General features: G+C 38.1%; 1 protein-coding gene across 4 annotated transcripts in view; it reads left to right on the top strand.

The window, feature by feature from the left end:
• sema5ba (sema domain, seven thrombospondin repeats (type 1 and type 1-like), transmembrane domain (TM) and short cytoplasmic domain, (semaphorin) 5Ba) overlaps positions 1–22,594 on the top strand; it is a 102,486-nt gene that overhangs the window by 45,750 nt on the left and 34,142 nt on the right. For all 4 annotated transcript variants that reach the window (XM_053495927.1, XM_053495926.1, XM_053495924.1 and 1 more), the window contains exons 3-5: positions 1,241–1,481; positions 9,314–9,413; positions 9,677–9,722. In XM_053495927.1, the coding sequence (XP_053351902.1) occupies positions 1,295–1,481; positions 9,314–9,413; positions 9,677–9,722 (333 nt within the window). In that variant the 5' untranslated portion in view covers positions 1,241–1,294. The remainder of the gene's footprint in view (positions 1–1,240; positions 1,482–9,313; positions 9,414–9,676; positions 9,723–22,594) is intronic.

Raw genomic sequence — 22,594 nt, 5'->3', positions numbered from 1 at the left:
CTACCCTGGTGGTGCAAGGCCACAGTGCTAACCACTACACCACCCAGTTCATACAGACATACTGTACAGTACTTTATTTGTTTGTTAAATCTTAAACACTGACTATACTTATCATTTAGCTGCCTAGCAAGTTGCAAACTGGAAAATTACCTCTTAGGAAGGAATGCTGAATTATACTTTAAATAAATGAAGTGATATTTATTCTTTTGCGGTGTGCTGCATGTTCCATTAATTTGAATTAACCAAATTAATGGAGGTAATCGCCCATAACTCAACTGTATTTTCTCAGGTCACAAAATGCCTTGAACCAAAGGTTCTGTACCAAACATTCCGACTTTAAACAGGCATATTGTTAACTCCTTATGTAGGTAAGAAAAACTCCATTGATGTGATAACCTGGTTATTCAGTACATTTAGGTCACTAGCACTGGCATCATTTTATTGCCACATAACCTTGTTGAGCCTAGACCCGATTAACTTAACCCTTAGGGGTCTAAGGCCTTTCTAAAGACCTGCAGTGATTCAGCGCTCTTCTTAAAGTTTGTAACTTCAGATCATAATATTGCTTCCCAAGGCTTGTATAGTGGCCCTGCGCATAATAGATGTACGGTTTACAGATGTTTCAGTCAAAAATTTGGTCACATCTTCTAATTCCATGGTCTTTCCTTATTTTTTTTTCTTATTATTATAGTAAATTGTAAAACAATGTTGAAGGCATCCACATATGAAATAACCCAGTTTAAACAGTTAATATTGAGATGTGTCTACTACTTATGCTCCGTAAATGCATCCAAAATATGGAATAATCTCATTTGAACAGTTTGAACAGGTTAGTTAGTATACTACAGTACTATACTAATATACCACTATATATGCTTTGTAAAGTCTTTATAAAGACTCTAAGGTGCAGGCTCTGAGGTGCTGTAAATTGGTGATTTTTGAGGCTGGTAACTCTAAGTGAATTTCTCTGCGGCATTTTTTATCAGAGCCAGTTTCATCATTGTCCTTGGTAAGTTTTGCAAATGCACTTGACAATACTGTTCTTGCAAGAACTTTTCCAGAACAGCTGGCCTTCATGACTTAAAATAACAAGTGACTGTTGTTGTTGTTTCGTAATTACCTAATGCCATATGTGTTATTTCATAGTTTAAATACAAATCCAGTATTGTTCTATAATGTAGAAAATAAATCCAAACTTTTTACTGGTACCATATACACACTTTTATTTCCTTTTTTCCAGGTGCATTCCAGAGGCCCACCTTGGCAGCTAGAGGAGAGGTTGGCCTCAGTCACCATGACAGCGTTGCCACGGAACCTAGTTTCCCTGGCTGTGTCTGGCCTTTTCCTCTGTCTGCTCTCTTTTGGCATCCCCGCTGTGTTGTCCCAAAAGCCCACATCGCCCACAGAGCCGAGCCCAAGATTACAGCCACAGAGCAGAGCAGAGTGTACCCACCAAGAGCACCCTACTATCTCAATTCAAGGTGAGTGCTGCTCGCCCACTGATTCTAGCTGCAAATGGCTATTAAAGTAGTATAATGTGCCATACATTTAGTCAAATCAAATTTGCAGTGATGCCTGCAGATGTGTGGGCCACTGCCACACAGAAAGAAAGTTTAAAAAAAAAAAAAATCCTTCCAAAACACTGTTTAGGATTAGTAACAGCTTTGCATTTTGCTCAGGGTAAAATACACAATGTACAAGCCTACAAAATGAAGAAAGCTAGACAAATCAGGATAGTTTTTAAAAGCCTCAAAACTACTCCTGAAGTTCCTAGAACATCTGATCTAAATGAGCCATTTAAAGAGATTCCTATCTTGGAGGCTCCTAAGGATCCTGAGAAGGTATTTGTTACCTGCAGTAGAACAATATACAATGTTATGTCTTTATCATTCTCTCTTTAATGAAAGCTATTCCCTCTTTATTATATTATGTTCCAAATTTCTAATGTTCTCCCTATACTCTCCTTATTATATTATGTTTTTATATCTTACTGTATATTATTATAGTATGCATTATATACAGTATATACAGTATATGTCTGCCAAATACCAAAATGTATATTGAAATAACTGTGAACTGTCACAGGCTATAATTGAAGGTGTCCTGTGATTAGTACAGTGGGACAGTGGTGTGTGATTCTTATTGCGCTCTTTAAAAACTGTGTTCACTGTGCTGTAAGGGAACCCAAGAGTTGATCATACACAGTTCACACTGCGTCATGCTTTTCTATGAGACTGCCCCATGTGAAAAACACAGAATGATCTAGGGACAATACTAATGCAGAGGAACGTCCTGTTCTGCAGCAGATGAATGACTTTCATTCCTTGTACTCCTAGATTGTCAGCTCATGAATAGGACAGAACGTGGTGCAATCCTCTTCTGTCTCCCAGGCAATGTCTGTAGCAGACAAAAATGCAAGATAAGCTTTGTGCCAACTTTTTTGCTTAAAAAGCCGCCATAGATATGCATTGAGAGTGAAAGATGAAGCACTGTATATTATTGTGTTTGTAGGATGGCAAGAACAATATTTTTTGTCTGAAAAATGGTTGACAGTAAATATAAAAATGACAGCCACAGGGTTTGATAATGCTGAAACTCTACCTGGACAGTAAAGAAACCATAGCTCATAAGGACATTGCCTATGGCATGCACTTTTTATTGCAACTGAAAACACTTGAGGGTTATTTTGTGTGGATATTTTTTTTTTTTGGAATTGGCAGCTTTCTTTGGGGAGGAGCGGTAAATCTGTCATTATCTCAAATTGTTAGAAAACACTACTATTTGGTAGCAAAACTAAGCATTACATTACAAAGCATGTTAAGCAACCAGACTCCCTTTAATTGTTTCTTGCTTTCACTCACACACAGAAATGGCTACCGTTCTTTCCTTCTCAAGGTATTCCTTGCGCTTTCGTCATGGCCATTCATCAGGGCAAAACTACTTTGGCATTCTCTTCAGCATAAAAACTGCTGAACAATTGGCTCCGTATCGTAAGCTAGCTCACCTAAAATATCCTTTTATGTTAGCCCAATTGCATAGAAACCGTGCAGTACACCTTCAAACTCTCTTTTATGCTGGTGCATTGGTATGGAAGTTGTGACACAATGAAGGTGTGGGCTAACCCTGAGATTAGATTCTTTGATGGATGAGAATCTTTAAGCAGAGCACTCAAGCAGCCACTGTGAGGCGTTACCTAAGGATCGTGGAAGAGGACAGGGGCCCAGGGTCTAATCTCTGGCCGACTTTTTTAGATGGATTATGTATGCGTTAAAAGACGAGTGATGCCTGTCTGTGGACAGGATGCTTTATTTTTAATTGGTTGCGTGCAGTGAAGTGTGGCCGAATCAGCGGGGGCTCTTGAAGCAGCGGGGCAAGCTTTCTGGTAGAACCTACTGCTCATGATGTGACCTGTCCTGAGCTTCATACCAGCAGAATAAAGATTACATTACCATAATCTGATATATACATTTAAGTGCCTCCCATAAACCAGCTACCTTTCCTATTTAATCGTAACAAGCTCAGTACAGCCCAGACTTGCCTGAAATATCATTCCAGCACTTTATGGAGGACTCATGGGACCTGAGCAGAGATGGGTCACTAGAAGATGGCGTTCACAGCATTAAAAAAAGTTTCTGAATAGACAGCCAAAGTTTCATTCCGTAAATACCTACATTAAAGGCAATCCAAGTCAGTGTTGAAGTCCCTTCAAAAGTGGCACTATTACTGCCCACACAGATGCTGATGGTCTTGTGCTTTTCAGAAGGACTAATTTCTGGATGATATACTCTGAGCCCTGACAATTTAATGCCAGAAGCCTTGTGTGCAGATTAGTCTGTAGATTTGATTCTTTCAGACCAAATCTTCTTTGATGAAATGTCAGTAATCACCGAATAGACGATAGGCAACAGTAAGTCGCTGCTCTGTCTGGTTCCGTTCTGTCTACAGCCACTGTAATTGGCCCCAGATTGTTTCTCTGAATGGTGGAATGGGCTTGCTATCTGCTGTCTACTGGGTAATAGTTGTTCTGTTTAAACATTTTTATATATAAAATGAAAGTTGTGTTCCTGGTACTAACAATGCAGGGGAATGAAACTGCAAATGCATTTGCTTGTTTCTGTTTCATTACACTTAGCCTGGGGTATTTGGCCTGCAGGTTAGAACCATGCACCACTTTTGTTTTGCACTGCAAATGTTATTTAGCCAATCATTTGTTGGTCCCAGTGTTTGGCTTGTGCTTCTCCACACTTTTGCATGGCCTTTCCATCGTTCCACAGGCACAGCTAAAGGAAGTTTAATGGCTTAGTGAAATTGCAGGCCATAAATGTTTTTCTCATTGCTATTGCTAGAGATTTTCTTTCAGCCCGGCTGAGCTGGCCCTCCATTAAATGAATTGTCCACTATCACCCCAGTGGAGTTCGACGTCTTCTTCTGCAATGTGACATTTCATAGCCCATTTATTGTTCTCACTTTTTTGATTATCAGTCTGGAAGAATTTAAATTTCTGAAGCATTTTCTGCCTGCCTGCTCATCCAGTAGCCACCTGCCCCCAAAGGACACAAACAACACAGAAATCTCACAACAGGAAGACAAAACAAAGGTAAATTCGGTATTTGCTCAGATAAGCTCCCGTCTGCCTCCCCTGATAAGATTCTAGACGATCCTCAGAGAGGTAGGCCAGTCTTGTGAGAAGAGAAAGGGAAAATAAGGGTCTCTTTGGAAAGAGAGACGTGAGGTAACTCCATCTGTCAAGGGACTCTTCTTGTGCTGTGGTCGTATTGAAAGCTACTGTACCTATTCTATAGTCTGTGGACCCATCTGTGTGGTTTTTTTTTCCCCAGTAGCATTTTTTCCCCATCTTTAAATGGTATCCTTGTCTTTTCAGACACCGGTCTTGTTATTTACTAGAATTTAATATTTGTAAGTCATAGTGTTCTACTGTATACTTTTTTGAAATTATGAAAAAGTAATTTCTTACCTTATCTACTGCCCGTGGCTTTTCCCTACACCACCATTTAGCAAATTCAGAGAGGTTTCTGGTTTGTTATTGATAGCCAGCTTTACAGAGCCGTAAGCAACCTAAGAATAAATAATTGTCACCAAAAAAGATGACAGTGCAGTCCTTTGCAGCTTCAGCATTAAGTGTTCGTGTTTCATGCCTTAGCCATGAGTTTTAAAAAAGTTTATTAAAATTGTAATTATTTCCAGCGTCCACTTGTAAAATGGCGATAATGAGACCGTTGGGACAATGCCAATCTAAAAAGTATCTACATTTTTCGAATCTTTTTTTTCCCTTGAGCTGTAGGGAACTGGTCATACTATAGGGAAAATTACTGGTCATTTTCTACATTTTCTAAACCCCCTAGCTCCAATTTCATTGACAAATGTGCCTGAAACTTTAAACTGAGGTCAGCGGCAATGGCAGCTATTTTAGCACAACTGCTTTTTCTACAAACATGCATTTACAAGGCAGGCCAAATTGTTTTGATGTACAGAAGCTTGTGTCAAACTGCGCTTTTATACATTTCCTAGTTAGTGTAGTTTTGACTGAGTGTCATGTTGAATTAGGATCAGCAGCCGTGATGTGGTACAGTGAGCATTGTACCTCACCGTTGGGTCTCCCTCATGACGCTCGGCTTAATCCCCCTCCCCGGAATTCAACTCCCCAGTTTTTCAATTACTTCTACAGGCACCTGTTTCTGCTTATTGTTTAAATGAATAGTAAAAGGAATACAGCTTGCTGTTTGAGTTATTTGTGCACTCATTTGTGAACATGAGTTATGAGAAGAGTTATGATCTGCGTGCATTAACAACAAAAAAATCCAAACATTTAAAAAACAAAGTCAAAACCCAGGCTGTAGTTTTTTTGACGGAACAGAGAACGTTTGCATCAAACACACTGATTTGTGCTTGGTACATGACTGGTTGCAAAGAGACTGTAAGATTTCACTGAATGAACATTGGTGATAATCCTGCTAATTTGCTGATTTGTGCGTCCACTTGTAAAATGGCGATAATGAGACCGTTGGGACAATGCCAATCTAAAAAGTATCTACATTTTTCGAATCTTTTTTTTCCCTTGAGCTGTAGGGAACTGGTCATACTATAGGGAAAATTACTGGTCATTTTCTACATTTTCTAAACCCCCTAGCTCCAATTTCATTGACAAATGTGCCTGAAACTTTAAACTGAGGTCAGCGGCAATGGCAGCTATTTTAGCACAACTGCTTTTTCTACAAACATGCATTTACAATGCTGTGGCATGCAACAGGAGCTCATTGTTCAGAAAAGGACAGCAACTGACTGACTGAAAGCCATTGAACGTACAGCATCAACATACAGTGTCTGTAGTAAGTCTGTCTGATAAAAAGTAATTCCTGTGTAAGTACTGGATTTTAGCTGTAATATAATCACTATGAAATGCAATGCCCAGTCTGTCTCTCCTGGAGGCAGGAAATTGTTGATGTAATCAAAGAAAGCATATTGTTGACGGGACAAAAGGTTGCTGCAACCTATATTCCATTCAGACCAGAGAGTATTCATTATGATAATAAGGATTTTGTGAGAAGGATCAACACAACTCTTTCTCTGTCTTACGCTGTCTGCTATGCTAATTCTCCTTGAGTTGTGAAATGTTGGCTAACATCAGTAAAGGCTGCTCTGTGTTCATAACCATTTTTTTTTTCATTTCGCCTGTGCTTTTAGAATACAAAGGACACTTGTGGTCCTAAAGGTTATGATTAAATCACCTTCAGTGTGACTGAAAAATGTTGTCAAATCCAGCCTCATCCACTGGTTCGGTAAGCCAATGCATTATAAATCAGAACGCAATAATCTGTCAACTGCAAAATCTGGCCCATAGGATGAGAGCAAGCGGTCTTTATATGTTTCCTCTTCATTTATATGGACTAGCATGCCCAAGAGACACGTTGTGAAGGGGCAGTCATGCATGTAGAGACGAGAGTAAGTGAAAGTAATAATGTCTTTTAGAGTGGACCCTTATTGTTATCTTCTTTTAAGAGAGTAAACAAACATTTCTGCACAGGCAGCTCATGAGGGTCTCATCTAATTTTGTGCATTCTCCTATGGCTTTTAAAAATAAAGAATTTGCATTAGTGTGGAAAATTGAAAGCAGTTTACTCATTTTTTTTTTTGTTGCATGGGCTACTCTCTCCTCTATGTCCAACACTTCTGCCTTTCTCCCTTAGTGAGCTGTAACCCTGCAGTGTGCAGAGGCAATCCAGATGTTAGCATTACATTTGTATTGGACTACAGAGCCTGATTCTGCTTGTCAGCTGTCTTCTAATTCGCTCAGTTTCTCTTAGCATGCATGACCCACTCTTCTGTGCAAACTGAATGAATGACGGACACCTGAGTTTAAGCGTGTATGTGATTTATTCTGCCAAGGAGCAGTTGTCCATCGTCCACTTAATATAATAGCATGCTTATAGCAGCACGTGTGGTGTGTGTGGTGTGGTGTGGTGGGTGCGTGTGTGTGTCTGTGTTTTAAAGAGTCTGTTTATTTTATTTATTTTTTTGATTATGGTAATAAGTTCAAGAAATAAAAATGATGTTGATGTACTGAATCCAAACAGATTTGATAGTAAATGATGTGTGAGACACATTTGGGGCTATAACTGCTCATTAAACCTAAATGGGATCACCGCAGGGTGTTCTGTTAAAACTTTCCAGTGTGGATAAACACTACAAGCCCCTCAGAGGGATGTGATTATGGAATCCTGCTCTCGTTATGTCTCTGTAAAGAATGACTTAAATTGTGCTGCCATATGGTCCCAGTCAGACCCGGGCACATCCTTTACCAGTGTGTAACAGTGATGTAAAGATCACATGCCTAGATCTTTCCGTCTCTCAGTAGGATTGCTTAAAAAATGTTTTGATTCGTTTTCCCATGAGAATGCTTGTTTTACTTGACCCAAACATCTGGATGATTAAGCCCCCTTGAGACTGTGATCTATGGTTTTATTTCACATGTTTTGCCTAGGAAGGAGGTCCACCAGGGTTCTGACCTGGACAAATACAGCTGAATTTACTTTGGACCTTCAAAGCATAATCTAAATGTGCACCATATGATGGATGGTAAAGGAGAATGTAATTGCTTTAATGCGTTTGAGTATGTCTGGAGATTTGTGAATGTGAAGAAAGGATTTATTTTTATTTATTTATTTATTTTTACTTTTGGTCGAAGCTGAGATATAAAATTAAATGGTTTTCCATATAAATTCAAAAGGCAATATGTAACATTAAATAGCGGAATCTGATCTTTATCATGAGGTGAGGATTTCATAATATCTTAGACCACATTCTCAATATAGTGATGTGAGGTCAAGTGAACTGCTAAAATATTCAGATTTTACTTAAAAGATGACAAATCTTTTTCATCCTCCTTACTGTGAAATCCCATTTTGCAAAGCATGTTAGGTCACCAAAAGATCAAGTGGTTTTATTTTTACATAATGGTCTTTCTATGTCACTTTGTTCCCATTTTAAAAGCCTTGATGGGTGCCCTAAATATCTGGCAGGCCAAATTGTTTTGATGTACAGAAGCTTGTGTCAAACTGCGCTTTTATACATTTCCTAGTTAGTGTAGTTTTGACTGAGTGTCATGTTGAATTAGGATCAGCAGCCGTGATGTGGTACAGTGAGCATTGTACCTCACCGTTGGGTCTCCCTCATGACGCTCGGCTTAATCCCCCTCCCCGGAATTCAACTCCCCAGTTTTTCAATTACTTCTACAGGCACCTGTTTCTGCTTATTGTTTAAATGAATAGTAAAAGGAATACAGCTTGCTGTTTGAGTTATTTGTGCACTCATTTGTGAACATGAGTTATGAGAAGAGTTATGATCTGCGTGCATTAACAACAAAAAAATCCAAACATTTAAAAAACAAAGTCAAAACCCAGGCTGTAGTTTTTTTGACGGAACAGAGAACGTTTGCATCAAACACACTGATTTGTGCTTGGTACATGACTGGTTGCAAAGAGACTGTAAGATTTCACTGAATGAACATTGGTGATAATCCTGCTAAGTACTTTTTTTGTCATGGAAATCTGTGTTTAAAGGGAAACTCGGGCCTACCAATTCATAAAAGTGCAATTATCTTTCCTAGAATGAGCCACAGGACGTTCCAGAATAGGTTTTCTGCCAATTCGTAATATTTAATTTGAATTATATCATTTTGATTGATTTATATAATTATGATGTCGCTAATGCCTGAAACTCAAAATCACTCAACAAAAGCTGAATAGGTTCCTCCTCTAATGTGATGTCCATTTTTCTCCTTTTTTCTTTACTTTAGCATTAAGCCCTTGGATTTCCACTTTCTCTCACCCTAGTGTACGAGACTACTCCCAACTCACTCTTGATCTGACCAGGAATGAGCTAATAGTAGGAGCAAGGTAATAATGATTGCACTTCCAGTCTGTGCAGAATGCATTCTGTGTCATTTCTCATAAGACTGTATGCCTAAGATGTATGTCTAACATCAACAAATACAGCCTTTTCAAAATGTATTTTTACACACAGTATGTTTCCTACTTGATAGATGTACAGTAATGGGATTATAAAAGATGTGTCTGGATTGTTTTGCTCCTGGTAATGTTTATCCTTCATCATATCTATTCATGTCTAATTTAACCTTAATTTTTTCTTTTAACTGCAGAAACTACCTCTTTCGTCTGAACTTAAGCAACATTTCACTTATTCAGGTAAGCCTAGAGTTATAGAGACTATGGCTTTGTCTGCTTGATGACAGTTTGTTCTCTCTTCAATGCTTTTGGCAGTAAGCAAACTTTGGATTCTGAGGGATAGTTTATGTCACCCTCAAGAGAGAGGCTGATTAGAGTCTGCAAATATCATATTAAACATTTGCAATGTCAGGCATGATTGTGTTATGGCTGGATGAAGGTGTTGGTTGTTGGTGTGTACTCATAAGTGGTACATTTGGTCATCTCTATGTTTCACTTGCGCACTGTCCCATACGCTGTACTGCAGCAAACAAGCGAAATCCACTGGTTGTCATTTTCATTATTGTGCTTTTATTTCTCACTATAATATTACTAGAAAAGCTCTAAAAGGCACACGAGTTTATCAGAGAATAATTGTGTTAGTTGTTCTGGTATTCTGTAGAGCAACATGATTGCTGTATGTGTTCTGTCACTAAAGCATCTAAATGAAAACCTTAGCTACAATTTCATTTCCTTCCATTTCACCCCAGCCCTGTATCGCTCTGCCCAAACCCTGTGAGTGATCCAAAGTTGGGAGTAAGACTAATCTTTCTTCATTTAGACTAACCGGAGCATCACAACCAGTGCCAGGGTCTAAGTCAATGAGGAGAGATGGCGCCAGAAGATGAAGGAGAGTGTCTGTGTCTGACCGAGAAAGGGGAGATAGTGGGATTGTGTCAGACTGCTGGAACATTACAGCTAAAAACAAACACCTAGTGAGATTTTGAAGAGCAGGATATTTTTATTGCATTTCTACATTGTCGCTTTCACTTAAAACTGTGGGGTGCATTTTTTTGTTGCTGTTGTTATGAATCCCTCTAGTGCATTTTCTTCATTCTGCTTTGTCTGTCCTACATGCAGTACTGTCCTCCAGTGCTTTTTTGCCATCTCCAGGATGATATCAGTTGCTCCCTTCTTCTATTTACCTCACATCATTAGCATTATTGTCTGTGTGTGTGTGTGAGTGTGTGTGTGTGTGTGTGTGTGTGTGTGTGTGTATGAGCGCGCCAGAGGTAGAATGGACCTGAGCAGGAGCCAGCTCATTTCAGAAATGCATGTTCTAGTGCCAAACATGCAGGCTTTGGCAGCAGGCCTAGAGGGCCAAAGCCGAGTCTTTTCCACTTTCCACGAGCTGGATGAGGTGAGAAGTGCTAGTGCCTTCCCTCTGAATTCATGCCCAGGCTGAGAGAGCTGACCCCACCAGAATGCCTGCTAATAAGCAAAAAAGTATGGCAAGGGAGATGGCTCTAGCCAAGAACTCACCCACACAAATCAGCATTTTTAAGTGTTTTCAATGAACTTTTGTTGCTGTTTGTATATGCAATAAAAAGCTGTGAGCTTTGGCCTCTAATTCAATCAGTAAGCACTGCAATCATTAGTATCAGTATAGTTTTTAATATATGAGGGAAACAGTTTATATGATTATTTGAGAGAACTATTTGAGAAAATCATTTTAATAATTAGTAATTGTAAATTGTTAAGTAAAACCTTTATCACAAAGCTGCCAGGATTTTGTCTACTGCTCAGTGCTCAGTTAGGGGTTTTTTTGCCAAGAACTGGGAAAAAATAACAGTATAGTTGGCATGACTGTGAAAATGCCTGAAGTTAAAAACCTGCAAATTATAATGTCCATTTCTAGCAGCCTGTTTGAGAATTTTAACTTGAGCTAAACAGCATGGCTCCTAATTCCGGGTGCAACCTAAGTGCACCCAGTTACATTTATTCTAATAAGTCCAAGCCATTCAGCTAGTCCAGACTGCACCTGCTGTTAAACTTTTTTTAGTTTAGTTTTCAGCCAAGAATATAGATGCTAATATGCCCAAACTGGTGCTTGAATAGCGTTTTGTTCCTGATTCTGGAAAGACTTGCATTTGTCATGGTTTTATTGTACTGAAGTTGCTCTTGAATCCTGCACAAAATGTCTTAAACTGTTTTCTAAAGCGGAGACGGGACTGTCCTATAGGGCATTTAATACTAACAAATTTACATTGCAAATTTAATACCAATACCTATGAAATAAGCATAACCTTTCTTGGTGTAATTTCCCCCAGTAGACACTATATCTCTAGTTTCCTTGTGAAATGTTTATGTTTAAAAAGACACAGAGATGGACATACAGGTGAAATTCAAAAAATTTGAATATTGTGCTAAAGTTTATTTATTTCAGTAATACAACTTAAAAGGTAACTCTAATATAAAGTATGAGATAGACTCATTAGAGGGAAAGTAAGATAGTTTAAGCTGTGATTTGTCATAATTGAGATGATTATGGCATACAGCTAATGACCCCAAATCCACAATCTCAGAAAATTTGAATATTACATGCAATCAATTAAACAAGGATTATACATAGAACATATCGGACCTTTGAAAAGTATTAGTATATTTATGTACTCAGTACTTGCTTTGGGCCCCTTTTGCAGCAATTACTGCCTCAATGCAGCGTGGCGTGGAAGCTATCAGCTTGTGGCACTGCTGAGGTGTTATGGAAGATCAGGATGCATCAATAGCGGCTTTCAACTCTTCGGCATTGTTCGGTCTTATGTCTCTCATTTTTCTCTTGGCAATGGCCCATAGATTCTCTATGGGGTTCAGGTCAGGCAAGTTAGCTGGCACTAGTTCAAGCACAGTATTCCTATGGTCATTGAACCAGGGAAAGGGAAGGAAAAGGAAGTCAGCATCCCCGTAAAGCTCGTCTGCGGAAGGAAGCATGTAGTGCTCCAAAATCTCCTGTCCTGGTAGGCGGCTGCATTGGACCAACACCAGCAGATGACATGGCTCCCCAAATCAACACAGACTGTGAAAAGTTCACACTGGACTTGAAGCATCTTGCAGTATGTGCCTCTCCATTCTTCCTCCAGACTCTGCGTCCTTTGTTTTCAAATGAAATGCAAAAGTTGCTCTCATCAGAAAAGAGGGCTTTGGACCACTGAGCAACAGACCAGTTCTTTTTTTTTTTGTATAGTTTTTAGGACATTTAAAGCCCATGTCCAGGATCCATCTGTGTGTGGTGGCTCTTGATGCTCTGACTCCAACCTCATTCCACTCCTTGTAAAAGTCCCCAACACTTTTGAAAGGCCTTTTTTTCTGACAATCTTCTCCAGGCTTCTAAGCATCCCTGCTGCTTGTGCACCTTTTTCTTCCACACTTTTCTCTTGCATATAACTTTTATTAATGTGCTTTGATACAGCACTTTGGGAACATCCAACTTCTTTTGCAATTACCTTGTGAGGCTTTCCCATCTTATGGAAGATGTCAATAATAGTTTAGTACTAGTATAGTTTTGAGCCTAGAATATTGAACCTTTTCACAATATTCTAATTTTCTGAGATTGTGGATTTGGGGCTTTCATGAGCTGTAAGCCATAATCTTCTTAATTATGACAAATCACGGCTTGAACTATCTTGTTTGCATGTAATGAGTCTATCTCATATATTAGTTTCACCTTTTACTGTAAGTGCATTCCTGAAATAAATGAACTTTTGCATGATATTTTAATTTTTCGAGTTTCACCTTTATATGTCATTGTCTCTCTACAACATACAGTAGGTATTTTCTCTCTACGGCATACAGTAGTTGCTGCCTTTTGGCACATTAGGGCTTTGGGAATTGAAATCCTTTGAGCTTACAACAAGCTTTTCGAAATGTTCTCTCCCTGAAAAGATTTCTTCCTAAAATATGTAATAGTATAATCTTCTAATAAAACAAGATAAGCTACAATTACAAAGTGACTCTTCTTGAATACACTTTAAAAAGTTGTTTTTAACAGTAATTATATTTAAGCAAATTTGAGCAATGCAGTTAATGTAGTCAATTCAACTGATTATAAGACACATGACTGAAGAATTATTGATGGAAAGCTACTGAACATGTTGTACTAGCTGCTTAATTGTTCACCATGCAGGTGGTGTTTGCTTTGATAATGCTCATGGGTTTCCTTTATGTTTTCATACATGCGTGGATTTGTGTGTGCATCATTATTCATCAACTGCTCATGTTCGGACAGTACAAAGACGGCAGGAAGGTTTACCATGGCATCACTGTGTAAATCCGGGTTGTCTGGTCATGCTCACAATGTTTATACATATCCTGCTGGGTGCTACGCTGTGCTTGCAATGAGAGTAAGTAAAGTAGGAAAAAAGGAAGTGTGTAAAATGTCCTTTTTTTCTTCCTCTATGCTCTATTGTTCCTCAGGTGCAGGTGTGCAAACATATCGACTATGTGTTCACCCGTGACCGAAAAACTATTTCTATGTGAGCTTTCTGCCTGTGGCTTGCTGTAGGGGAAACATTCAATGACTGTAACACATTTCCCTAGAATACCACACCATACCACCAAGACCAGACAAGATTTGATTCAAAAGCTTTTGTCTTTATGTGCTTCAAACTTCGTCATGTCACATTAGGCACTTAGATTGATTTAAGAATTTATGCTAGGACTTGGATCATTTGTAACATGATCCGGACTGAAGTAAGAGAAAATATGAGAAAATAATCAGAATGGCATATTAATCATCATTTAAAACTATAAATAAGATATAATGCCAGTTAATCATGATAATCAAGTACTCTCATTTAATTTAATATGGTTCATGTTTTAAAAAGGTGGTGTTAGTCTGTATTTAACATGCTGTTTTTGTATTCTGACACCCAAATTAAATAAATACACCCTGTAAGAACATACAGTATAATCAGTGAATCTGTGCCTATGCGCTTGGTTTATATCTTAATTTAAATCACATCTGGAACATATTGTCCTGAGTAGTTCCAACACAGAGCCCATGGCTCTTTTACCATTAAACTGGAAAACGCAGTACACATGATGCATTTGCTTTCTCTATCGATGTCACTTAAAGAATTTGATAGAATGCCATGTACTGTAGTAGCAGATTTTTTTTAAACCAGTCTGAAACATTTTCTCCCATTATACATCTTCCCTTCCCATTATAAGAAACATTTAGTTATTTTGGGGTATTATTAGACACACATACAAAAATGATTCTGTTTCATCTGATTAAAGATTCATATTTGTTAGTATGTCACAGGAGCATCAATCGTGACAACAGTATAAAACTTTAAAAACTAAAAAAATAAAGCTAGACATTATTTTATAGCTACCATTTCACTTTAGTTTTATGCTCATACATAGCAAAGCACACCACTGTAGTTATTTAATTTTTAGTAATGTAAGAATTGACCTGTGTTATGATGATCTCTTGGCTCCACTGTATCTCTGCTTGAAAGTTTATTGTACTATTCATCATTTGTCAGGGTTTGTCTGTTATTAGAAAGTTTCTGTTCATAGAAAGAAGAAAATCTCAGATTGCTTCACTGCTTATTTGTTTTACTTCATAAAACCATATTGATGTTTATTTCATTGCCAGCACACAGCTTTAGGGTCCCTGGTTTGATTTTCAGCTCGGGTTACTCTCTGTGTTACTTGCAGGTTACTTTCTTGTTCTCCCTGTAATCGTGTGAGTTTCTTCTGTGTTCTCTGTTTTTCTTTCACTTCTAAAAAAAAAATTCTAAAATAAATTTGCCCATAGGTGTGATTGGAGCCCTGTTGAGGATTTATTGTCCCATTCAGTGTGTATTCCTGTCTTGTGGCCACGGTTCAAAGCATAAGTTCTGGATTCGCCGTGACTCTGACCAGCATAAAGCTTTTTACAAAAATACTGCAGAACTTTGGTTGTTTAAACATATACACATTATCTGAATTCTTTGTGTGCATGTGTAAAATCTAAAGGAACAATCTGTCCTTTCGAGTAACGTGACAAACCCAGTGAGCACCGCTTACACACTGTGAGAAGCTTTGGAAAGAAATAGTTTAGCTGAAATGTTCCAGCACTGTATGGTGTGGAGGAGGCTCTTGGAGAAGGAACTAGGTTCGATTTAAGCCGTCATCGGTTATAGTAAAAAAAAAGATGAGATGTCTGGCTCTGCTATCACAGACGAGAGGAATGGAGTTGTGAATGAAGATGAACGGGTGGGAAAAGAGGGTCTGTTATGTGTAAGTATGGCTGTGTAGAAGATAACGCCTGAGGATTGACCAGGATGGAATGTAAATAGACAGGACATGTAAAAAGGTTCAAAGTAACTCTGTCAAATCTACACACTCTCCTACACCTAAAGAAGCAACTGTGTTTCATAACTCTTATCTTCCTCCCACCTTCTCATAGCTTAAACATTCCTTCCTCATTGCTGAGTGGTAAACACTTTCATGCCAGGAGACAACCTGCTAAGGATCTTTGTGAATTATCATCAAATCAAATCCATCAAATGGTATATGCTTCAGTGCTGGGTGTTGAAAGGCTCCTTGTGCTTTTAAAAGACATGATCTTGAGTAATTGTTCACCATGCTCTTATAGTACTTTATCAAATATATGCGACCTGTTTTTGATGGACTTTTAGAGCACAGTCATAACTTTATACCATACAGTGTATGCTAGAGTAAAGAAAAGTCAAATATAGTTTCTCTAACCCAATGTAGTATAATAGTTATACAAGAGAGCATTGAGATCTGTATTTAAAAAAAACAACATTATTTGTGATTTTTGTGTTCTGCTCGCAGGCAGGTAGATTTTGAGATAAGATTATTATTAAGAACATTATTAACCCTGAGTGAAATTCTTGCCCTATCAACATGCTAAATCCAACAAAGACAGAAATGCATTGTAAAAAAAAGAAAGATAAATAGTAAGAAAGATAATTTAATAAATTTGAGTGGTTAAAGTAATAAATTAAATAGTATCCTAAAAATGTAAGTTATACTAAATCTTCCGAGGATATAAATGAACAAGCTGACTGATAATTCTAATATTAATATATTAATAATAGCGGCAGATACATGTGATTACTGGAGGGTGGTAGTGACAGAGGGAGAGGACACAGAACATTACTATAGCCTTCTAAAATCTCTAATTTAGATGATTGGAATTTTCATTTATTCTTTCTGCTTTTGTTTAATTGCACCTGATAACATTGATATGATCCACTTGATTAACGTTTAATAGTATGATAAACGTAATAAATCTGGCAGAAGGGTAATATCCAGTGGTCCTTATATGATTTCACAAGTACTTTATAACCACTGTTTTGTGTGTGTATGTTTGTACTGTATGTATGTGTGTATGTAACTGTGTGTGTGTGTGGCAATTTTCTTACTTTTGTTATTAAACATAGCTGTGATTTATACTGGTTTCTATGCAATATTCTTATGATGCAACTTCATTAAGTGTTCTTCTGCACCTCTGTTCTTGACCTCTGAGCTAAAACATGTAGTGTGATTAGTTTGTTTATGTGAAAGCCTGTTTTTAAACCACACTAATACATTGTGATGTGACTGTAGTGGTTTGCTACACTAACGTAATTCCGAAGTCATACCATTATTGCCCAGTGCCTGACAATGCCTTTAGTCTTTTCCCATTTTTTGATCTCTAAAAGCTTCCCCGAGTTAAATACCCTAAGTTTAAAGCATGGATTTCAACAGTTTCTTATTCAACACATTCTATAATTAAAACTCTCAAGCTGCAAGCAATCTCTCCTAAATCAGTAGGAAATGTAGCAAAGCCAACCTCCTTTCATTGACTTTGACAAGTAATGTTGCAGCTGCATAGACAAGAGGCCACACTGGTCAAGAGGTGACTGCCCTCCGCAGCAGTTTGCATTTAAAACAGGAAGTTCTACACAGCAGTTGACATTAGAAAGGATCTATGGGAATCTGAGTAGATTGGATTCTATTCAAGTATTTAATATAATGTACGGCCTGCTTTTCCAAATATGGTATTGTAAGAACAACCAGCAAGAAACAACCAGGAAAAACTATGAGATTAGAGCATTAGGGTGATGGCTACCATTCACGTACAAAAAAAGGGATACACACTCTAATATTTATTTGGACCACCTTTTGCTTTGATTACAACTGTGACATTATTCCGATAAGCTTTTGCAATGTCACAATTATTTATATCAACAGTTGCCTTAATTTCTTTTCAAGATCTTGGATTGATGATGGGACAGTCGGGCAACTGTGTAAAGCAAATCCCAGGCAGTAGGCAATAGGTCTGATGAGTGCATCACTTTATCTGCCTCTTTTCATACCCTGTTAAATATGTACTCTTCAGATCATATGACCTTTTTTCAATGCGCTACAGTCCATTCTTTACGCTCCTTAGCAAATTTAAGCCTAGACAGCTGTTTAATTCCAACCCCTTGAATTTGCATGTGAGTGTGGTAATGTGCACAAATTAACAAAAACAACGATAGAACTCACAGCTATGTTTAACAGCGAACTTTTTTTTTTTTTTTTTTTTTTACGATTTAATTTCAACAAGCCTTTAACTGATCTCCCATCACGCTCATTCAGGATGTTTTTTCAGCCACATTACTTTATCAGAGATGATGGTTCACCACTATCCTTCCAGGTTTTAATAATACGTTTTTCAGTTCTTAAACCAATTTTAGTAATTTTAGCAATCTCCTTAGTTGTTTTCTTTTCTTAATGCAGCACAATAATTCGTTCCTTCTGAAACAGAGTAACTGAAACATGCAAGCATCACTGCAGTAATTATCCAATGGAAGCTTCTTACCTATTTGCATAGTTAAATAAAAAGTGGTGGCTGTTTTTTGGCCAGGCAGTATTTGTTATTGAGTATTTTAGCATTGTAACAGTTTTAGGAGGTAGGGCACATCCTGAGCAGCCTATCGAAAATGAAAAAATGGACGCATTAAACTGTGCTGGTTTGAAATTTTTTTTCGCCAGCTGTCCAAATTTCAACTGACATCAGAGTCTGATGAGCCGGGGCTGATTTCATTCTTTCAACTGGTTATTAATTCCCCCTGTAATTTGCCCAGATTTAATTATTGATGTGGTCTTTGTTGCTGGGTGGTTATTATGTGATCTTCATTTGCTGGGGAAAAAGTCAGACCATGAGAACAGAATTCTCCAGGGGGTGGTCTTTGGTTTTGAAGTGTTTTGTTGACAGTTTTTTTAGACAAACTGACATTTGTCTATTTGTTTATGTAAATGTGTGGACGAATTAAGTGTATTTTTGTTGTTATGCTCGAAACTGAACATTTGCATATTCAGAAAATGGAAATGCACAACTATGCATAACTAAAGACTGCGGCTTACTAGATTAGCAGCAGTTTTGCTCACTAATTACCTAATCTCAAATGAAAGCAACCAGTCATAGTCACACACGCACAATGGTTTAGCCATGCTGTGCATTTAACCCTGCAAGACAATGCTGTCACACTATTACTAACCTCATGTGGAGGTATAGACATAGGCTTTGATCAAGCTCTCTTTTTCTCTACTCATCATTTTTAGTCACTTCAAATGATTTTTGCAGCACAACCCTGAACCTTCCTAAAATTGCCCATTTCCTCTTTCAATCTTTACATTTACACACTCGCACAGCTTGCACTGATCAGCACAATATGCAGTCCCCTCATTCAGCCTAACAAGTGTGTGCACCTCCACACTACACTGGTTCCATTTTTCCGCACAGCTGTTGACTATGGCCGGTAGAGAGGGGAATGAGAAGAAAGAGTGTGTTCTTGTTTGTGGTGCAGATTCTAGAATGGGGAAGCATAAGTGTTTTGGGCAGAGTTTGGTATAGGGAGGTAATAAAATGCATATGTACACTCCCTTATATGGGGATCAGGGTTGTCGGACAATAATGAAAAGGCATCTGCAGTTCTGTCACATCCGTCAGGGTGGTGCTCAGTGCAGAGGAACAAATGGGTTCAATAGGCAACTGTGTTAAAGGACAAAATGAAGCATGATCAAGGAGGTCCTATTGAATCCTACAAAACTTAAAAGTTTGATGTTTTATAGGGATAGCCCAAGCTGGGAATTGGGCTGAGTTTATAGACCTTACAGGAACAGCACAAATTTTGAAGAAAAGTAAAAAAAATAAAAATAATAGAAAAAAGGAAACACAACAGAACATTTTATTCAATTTTTAGGTTTTGTATTAAAAAATTAAGATGAATATCTAGTTTGACCATTGATGTGTAAAATGAATTCTTATTTTTATATTGTTCAGCTGTTCTATAGTTACGTGCATGATGGCACGTCATCAGTCAAGAGAAAGACAAAACGGTCTTAGAGGAGAAATGTCACTCTAGTTTAACAGTGCATATGCCCTGTTTGTTTCAAGAAGCAGGTGTTACAAAATGCCCACAAGACACATACTGTGTGCGGGAGTAGGCTCCTCATTTGTAATATTCATGGATCATAATTAGTTGTCACACCTAATATTAGTCATGCACAACAGATACAACTGCCTTATCAGCAGAAGCAGACTCTAAGTGGAACAGTATAATTCCCAGCTGCTGTATATACACATGCTGTACACATTGACGTTTCCTCAATAACCAGACTGAATACGATTTAGTTTTTCTTTTTTAATGTAACATAGTCTAACTGTTTTGTTAATGCATGCAAGTACTGCAATATCTTAGTATCACAAATGAACCCTAGGAAGCAGAGACTTTTGTCCAGTATTTCTGGGTGTGAAAAACATTGGAGAAATGTAGGCTGGGACCACACACACGTACACACAGATTTGCGACTGTGTGTTGTTTTTTTTAAAACCTAACTGAGATGAAATTGCAGAAATGCATTGGAGAGTGCTGTGCTATTACACTCATTATCGTCTCCACAGCTGCCATTTTAACTGCTATGACTTTCATCTCGAAAACCGACTTCAGTGTGACCTGTTCCTTAAAGATTTACTGTGGCTCAAGGGATTCCACCAGTAAAAAAAAAAATTATATTTCAGCAATTTATTTTGTGTCATTTTCTATTTCATAAAGAGCAGTCTGTTATTTTCAACTGAAATTTGTTTTGCAAAGAAGAAAATAAATGCGTAAGAAATGAAGAGATTGCTTAAGGGATTAATTACAGTACAGAGTAACTACAGTGTGTTTAATTACCAACTTGTCTTAGCGAGTAGACAGGTAATAATGTAATTATAGGTGTGTCTTCCTGGTGTACATTACTTCATCAGTTTTTCTCTGAAATGCAATGCTTGTCAGGGACAATTTGCTATTCAGACGTTTCATCTTCTCCCCAGTGAAAAGACAGCATTGCGCTTCACTGCCAGGTGGATGGTTGCTCCCCCAAGGGTGGCAAAGTCCCAAGCACCCCATTGTGGCCCTCACCAAACATGGCACACAGTGCGCCTTTCACAGACCCACTTCTCAGAATGCATTTTGGGAATGGCAGTGGAGGGCTGGCTTTGTTTCAGCGTGGTGAAAAGAGAGGGGCTGCCATAGTTAAGGTCAGGGTTAAGCTGACGGACTTCTCTACAAACAGCTTCAAAGACAAGATGTTAATGACCCCAACTATGACTCACCACAGAGGCATTTTTCACAAACAACCCCCACTTGTATTCTAGCGTACTCTGTCTCTCTTTCTGTCATGGTGTTGAAAAATACGGCTTTTCAGTTTGTCCAAGTAGTGGGGTTGTTTGGTATGACGTCACAACATGATCGTATCTTGGCGAGTAAGAGCCAGCATGCTAAGCATCAGGGGAAAAGGTGAAAATCATGAGTGACAGTCTCATTCAAAACATTTGAGCCGTGATGCTATTGCTGAATGAAGGGCTAACAGGGTTATGGGTCCTTTTGCTTATTCTTGTAGTATTAGTATGTTACATTTTGTACTATATGGAAAAAAGGGAACAGGTGTTATAAATGCAAGGGAGCCAGAATAACTCATTTAGCCCAGGTTGTGTGCACTTAAGCTAATAGAGAGTGAAGAAAAGGATGGGAAGAAACACAAGCTTTTCTTACGTAGTCTCTGCTCTGTGCCATCTTTTTTACTCTTGCGTACACTGGGCTGAGCAGAAGACTATTTTTAGGTGAGACAGACTGGAATGAGAGCTGATTGTGGAAGACATATCTCTGAAAGCAGAGAAAAAAATTATATAGACAGTGGATGTACTGTATATCTAGACATACATTATTTAATGGGTTTTCTTTTTTTTTATTATTGTTTTCAACGTAGCATGTGAAGACAAAAATGGAATTAAGACTTTATTTCCAATAAGCATTTATGTGGGCTACAAGGGTTAAGGGCTGTAAATCTGTGGTTTCTGAGACTGCTCTTGGTCTTCCGTTCCTGGGCCAGTCCTTCTGAGAGCCAGTTCCATCACACTGTTTAATTATTTTGCCTAGTGCACTTGGGGATACAGTTAATGTTCTTCAGATTTTTTGGATTGACTGACCTTCATTACCTAAAGTATTGATGGACTGTCTTTTTTCTCTTTACTTAACTGAGTGTTTCTTGTCATGAAATGGATTTGTACAGTTGTAGTAGTACTAATAGGGGTACTAATAAACCGATGGTATAAAACACATTAAGAAGGCAAGAAATGCCATAGATTAAGCCTTGATAAGGCACACCTGTGAATTAAAAAAACATTCCAGGTAACTACTGTACCTCAAGAATCTAATGAGAGAATGCCATGAGTGTGCCAAGTCATCATCACAGCTAATTGTAGCTAATTGTGGACTAAAATATAAAACATATCCTGTGTTGTTGTGTTGTTTTTTTACTACATGATTATGTAAGTGTTGTTCCAAAGTGTGAATGTCTTCAGTATTAATCTACATCTATGTTGAATATTATAAAAAATAAAGAAAAAACACTGAAGGAGAAGGTATATTTAAAGGTGTGTGTGTGTGTGTGTGTGTGTGTGTGTGTGTGTGTGTGTGTGTTTGGGTGGGTGTGCATTAAACATTGAACCAGCTGCTATTATAAAGGGCTGGAATTGAAACACTGAAAGTGGAGAGACTAAAGTTAGTGAGAGGAGGCGAAACTGTATTCAACTAAAAATAAGC

Source organism: Clarias gariepinus, chromosome 5 (assembly GCF_024256425.1).
Source record: "Clarias gariepinus isolate MV-2021 ecotype Netherlands chromosome 5, CGAR_prim_01v2, whole genome shotgun sequence".
In the NCBI taxonomy this organism is placed as follows: domain Eukaryota; kingdom Metazoa; phylum Chordata; class Actinopteri; order Siluriformes; family Clariidae; genus Clarias; species Clarias gariepinus.
The sequence above is the reverse complement of the archived record's forward strand: the minus strand, read 5'-3'. Positions and strand labels throughout refer to the sequence as shown.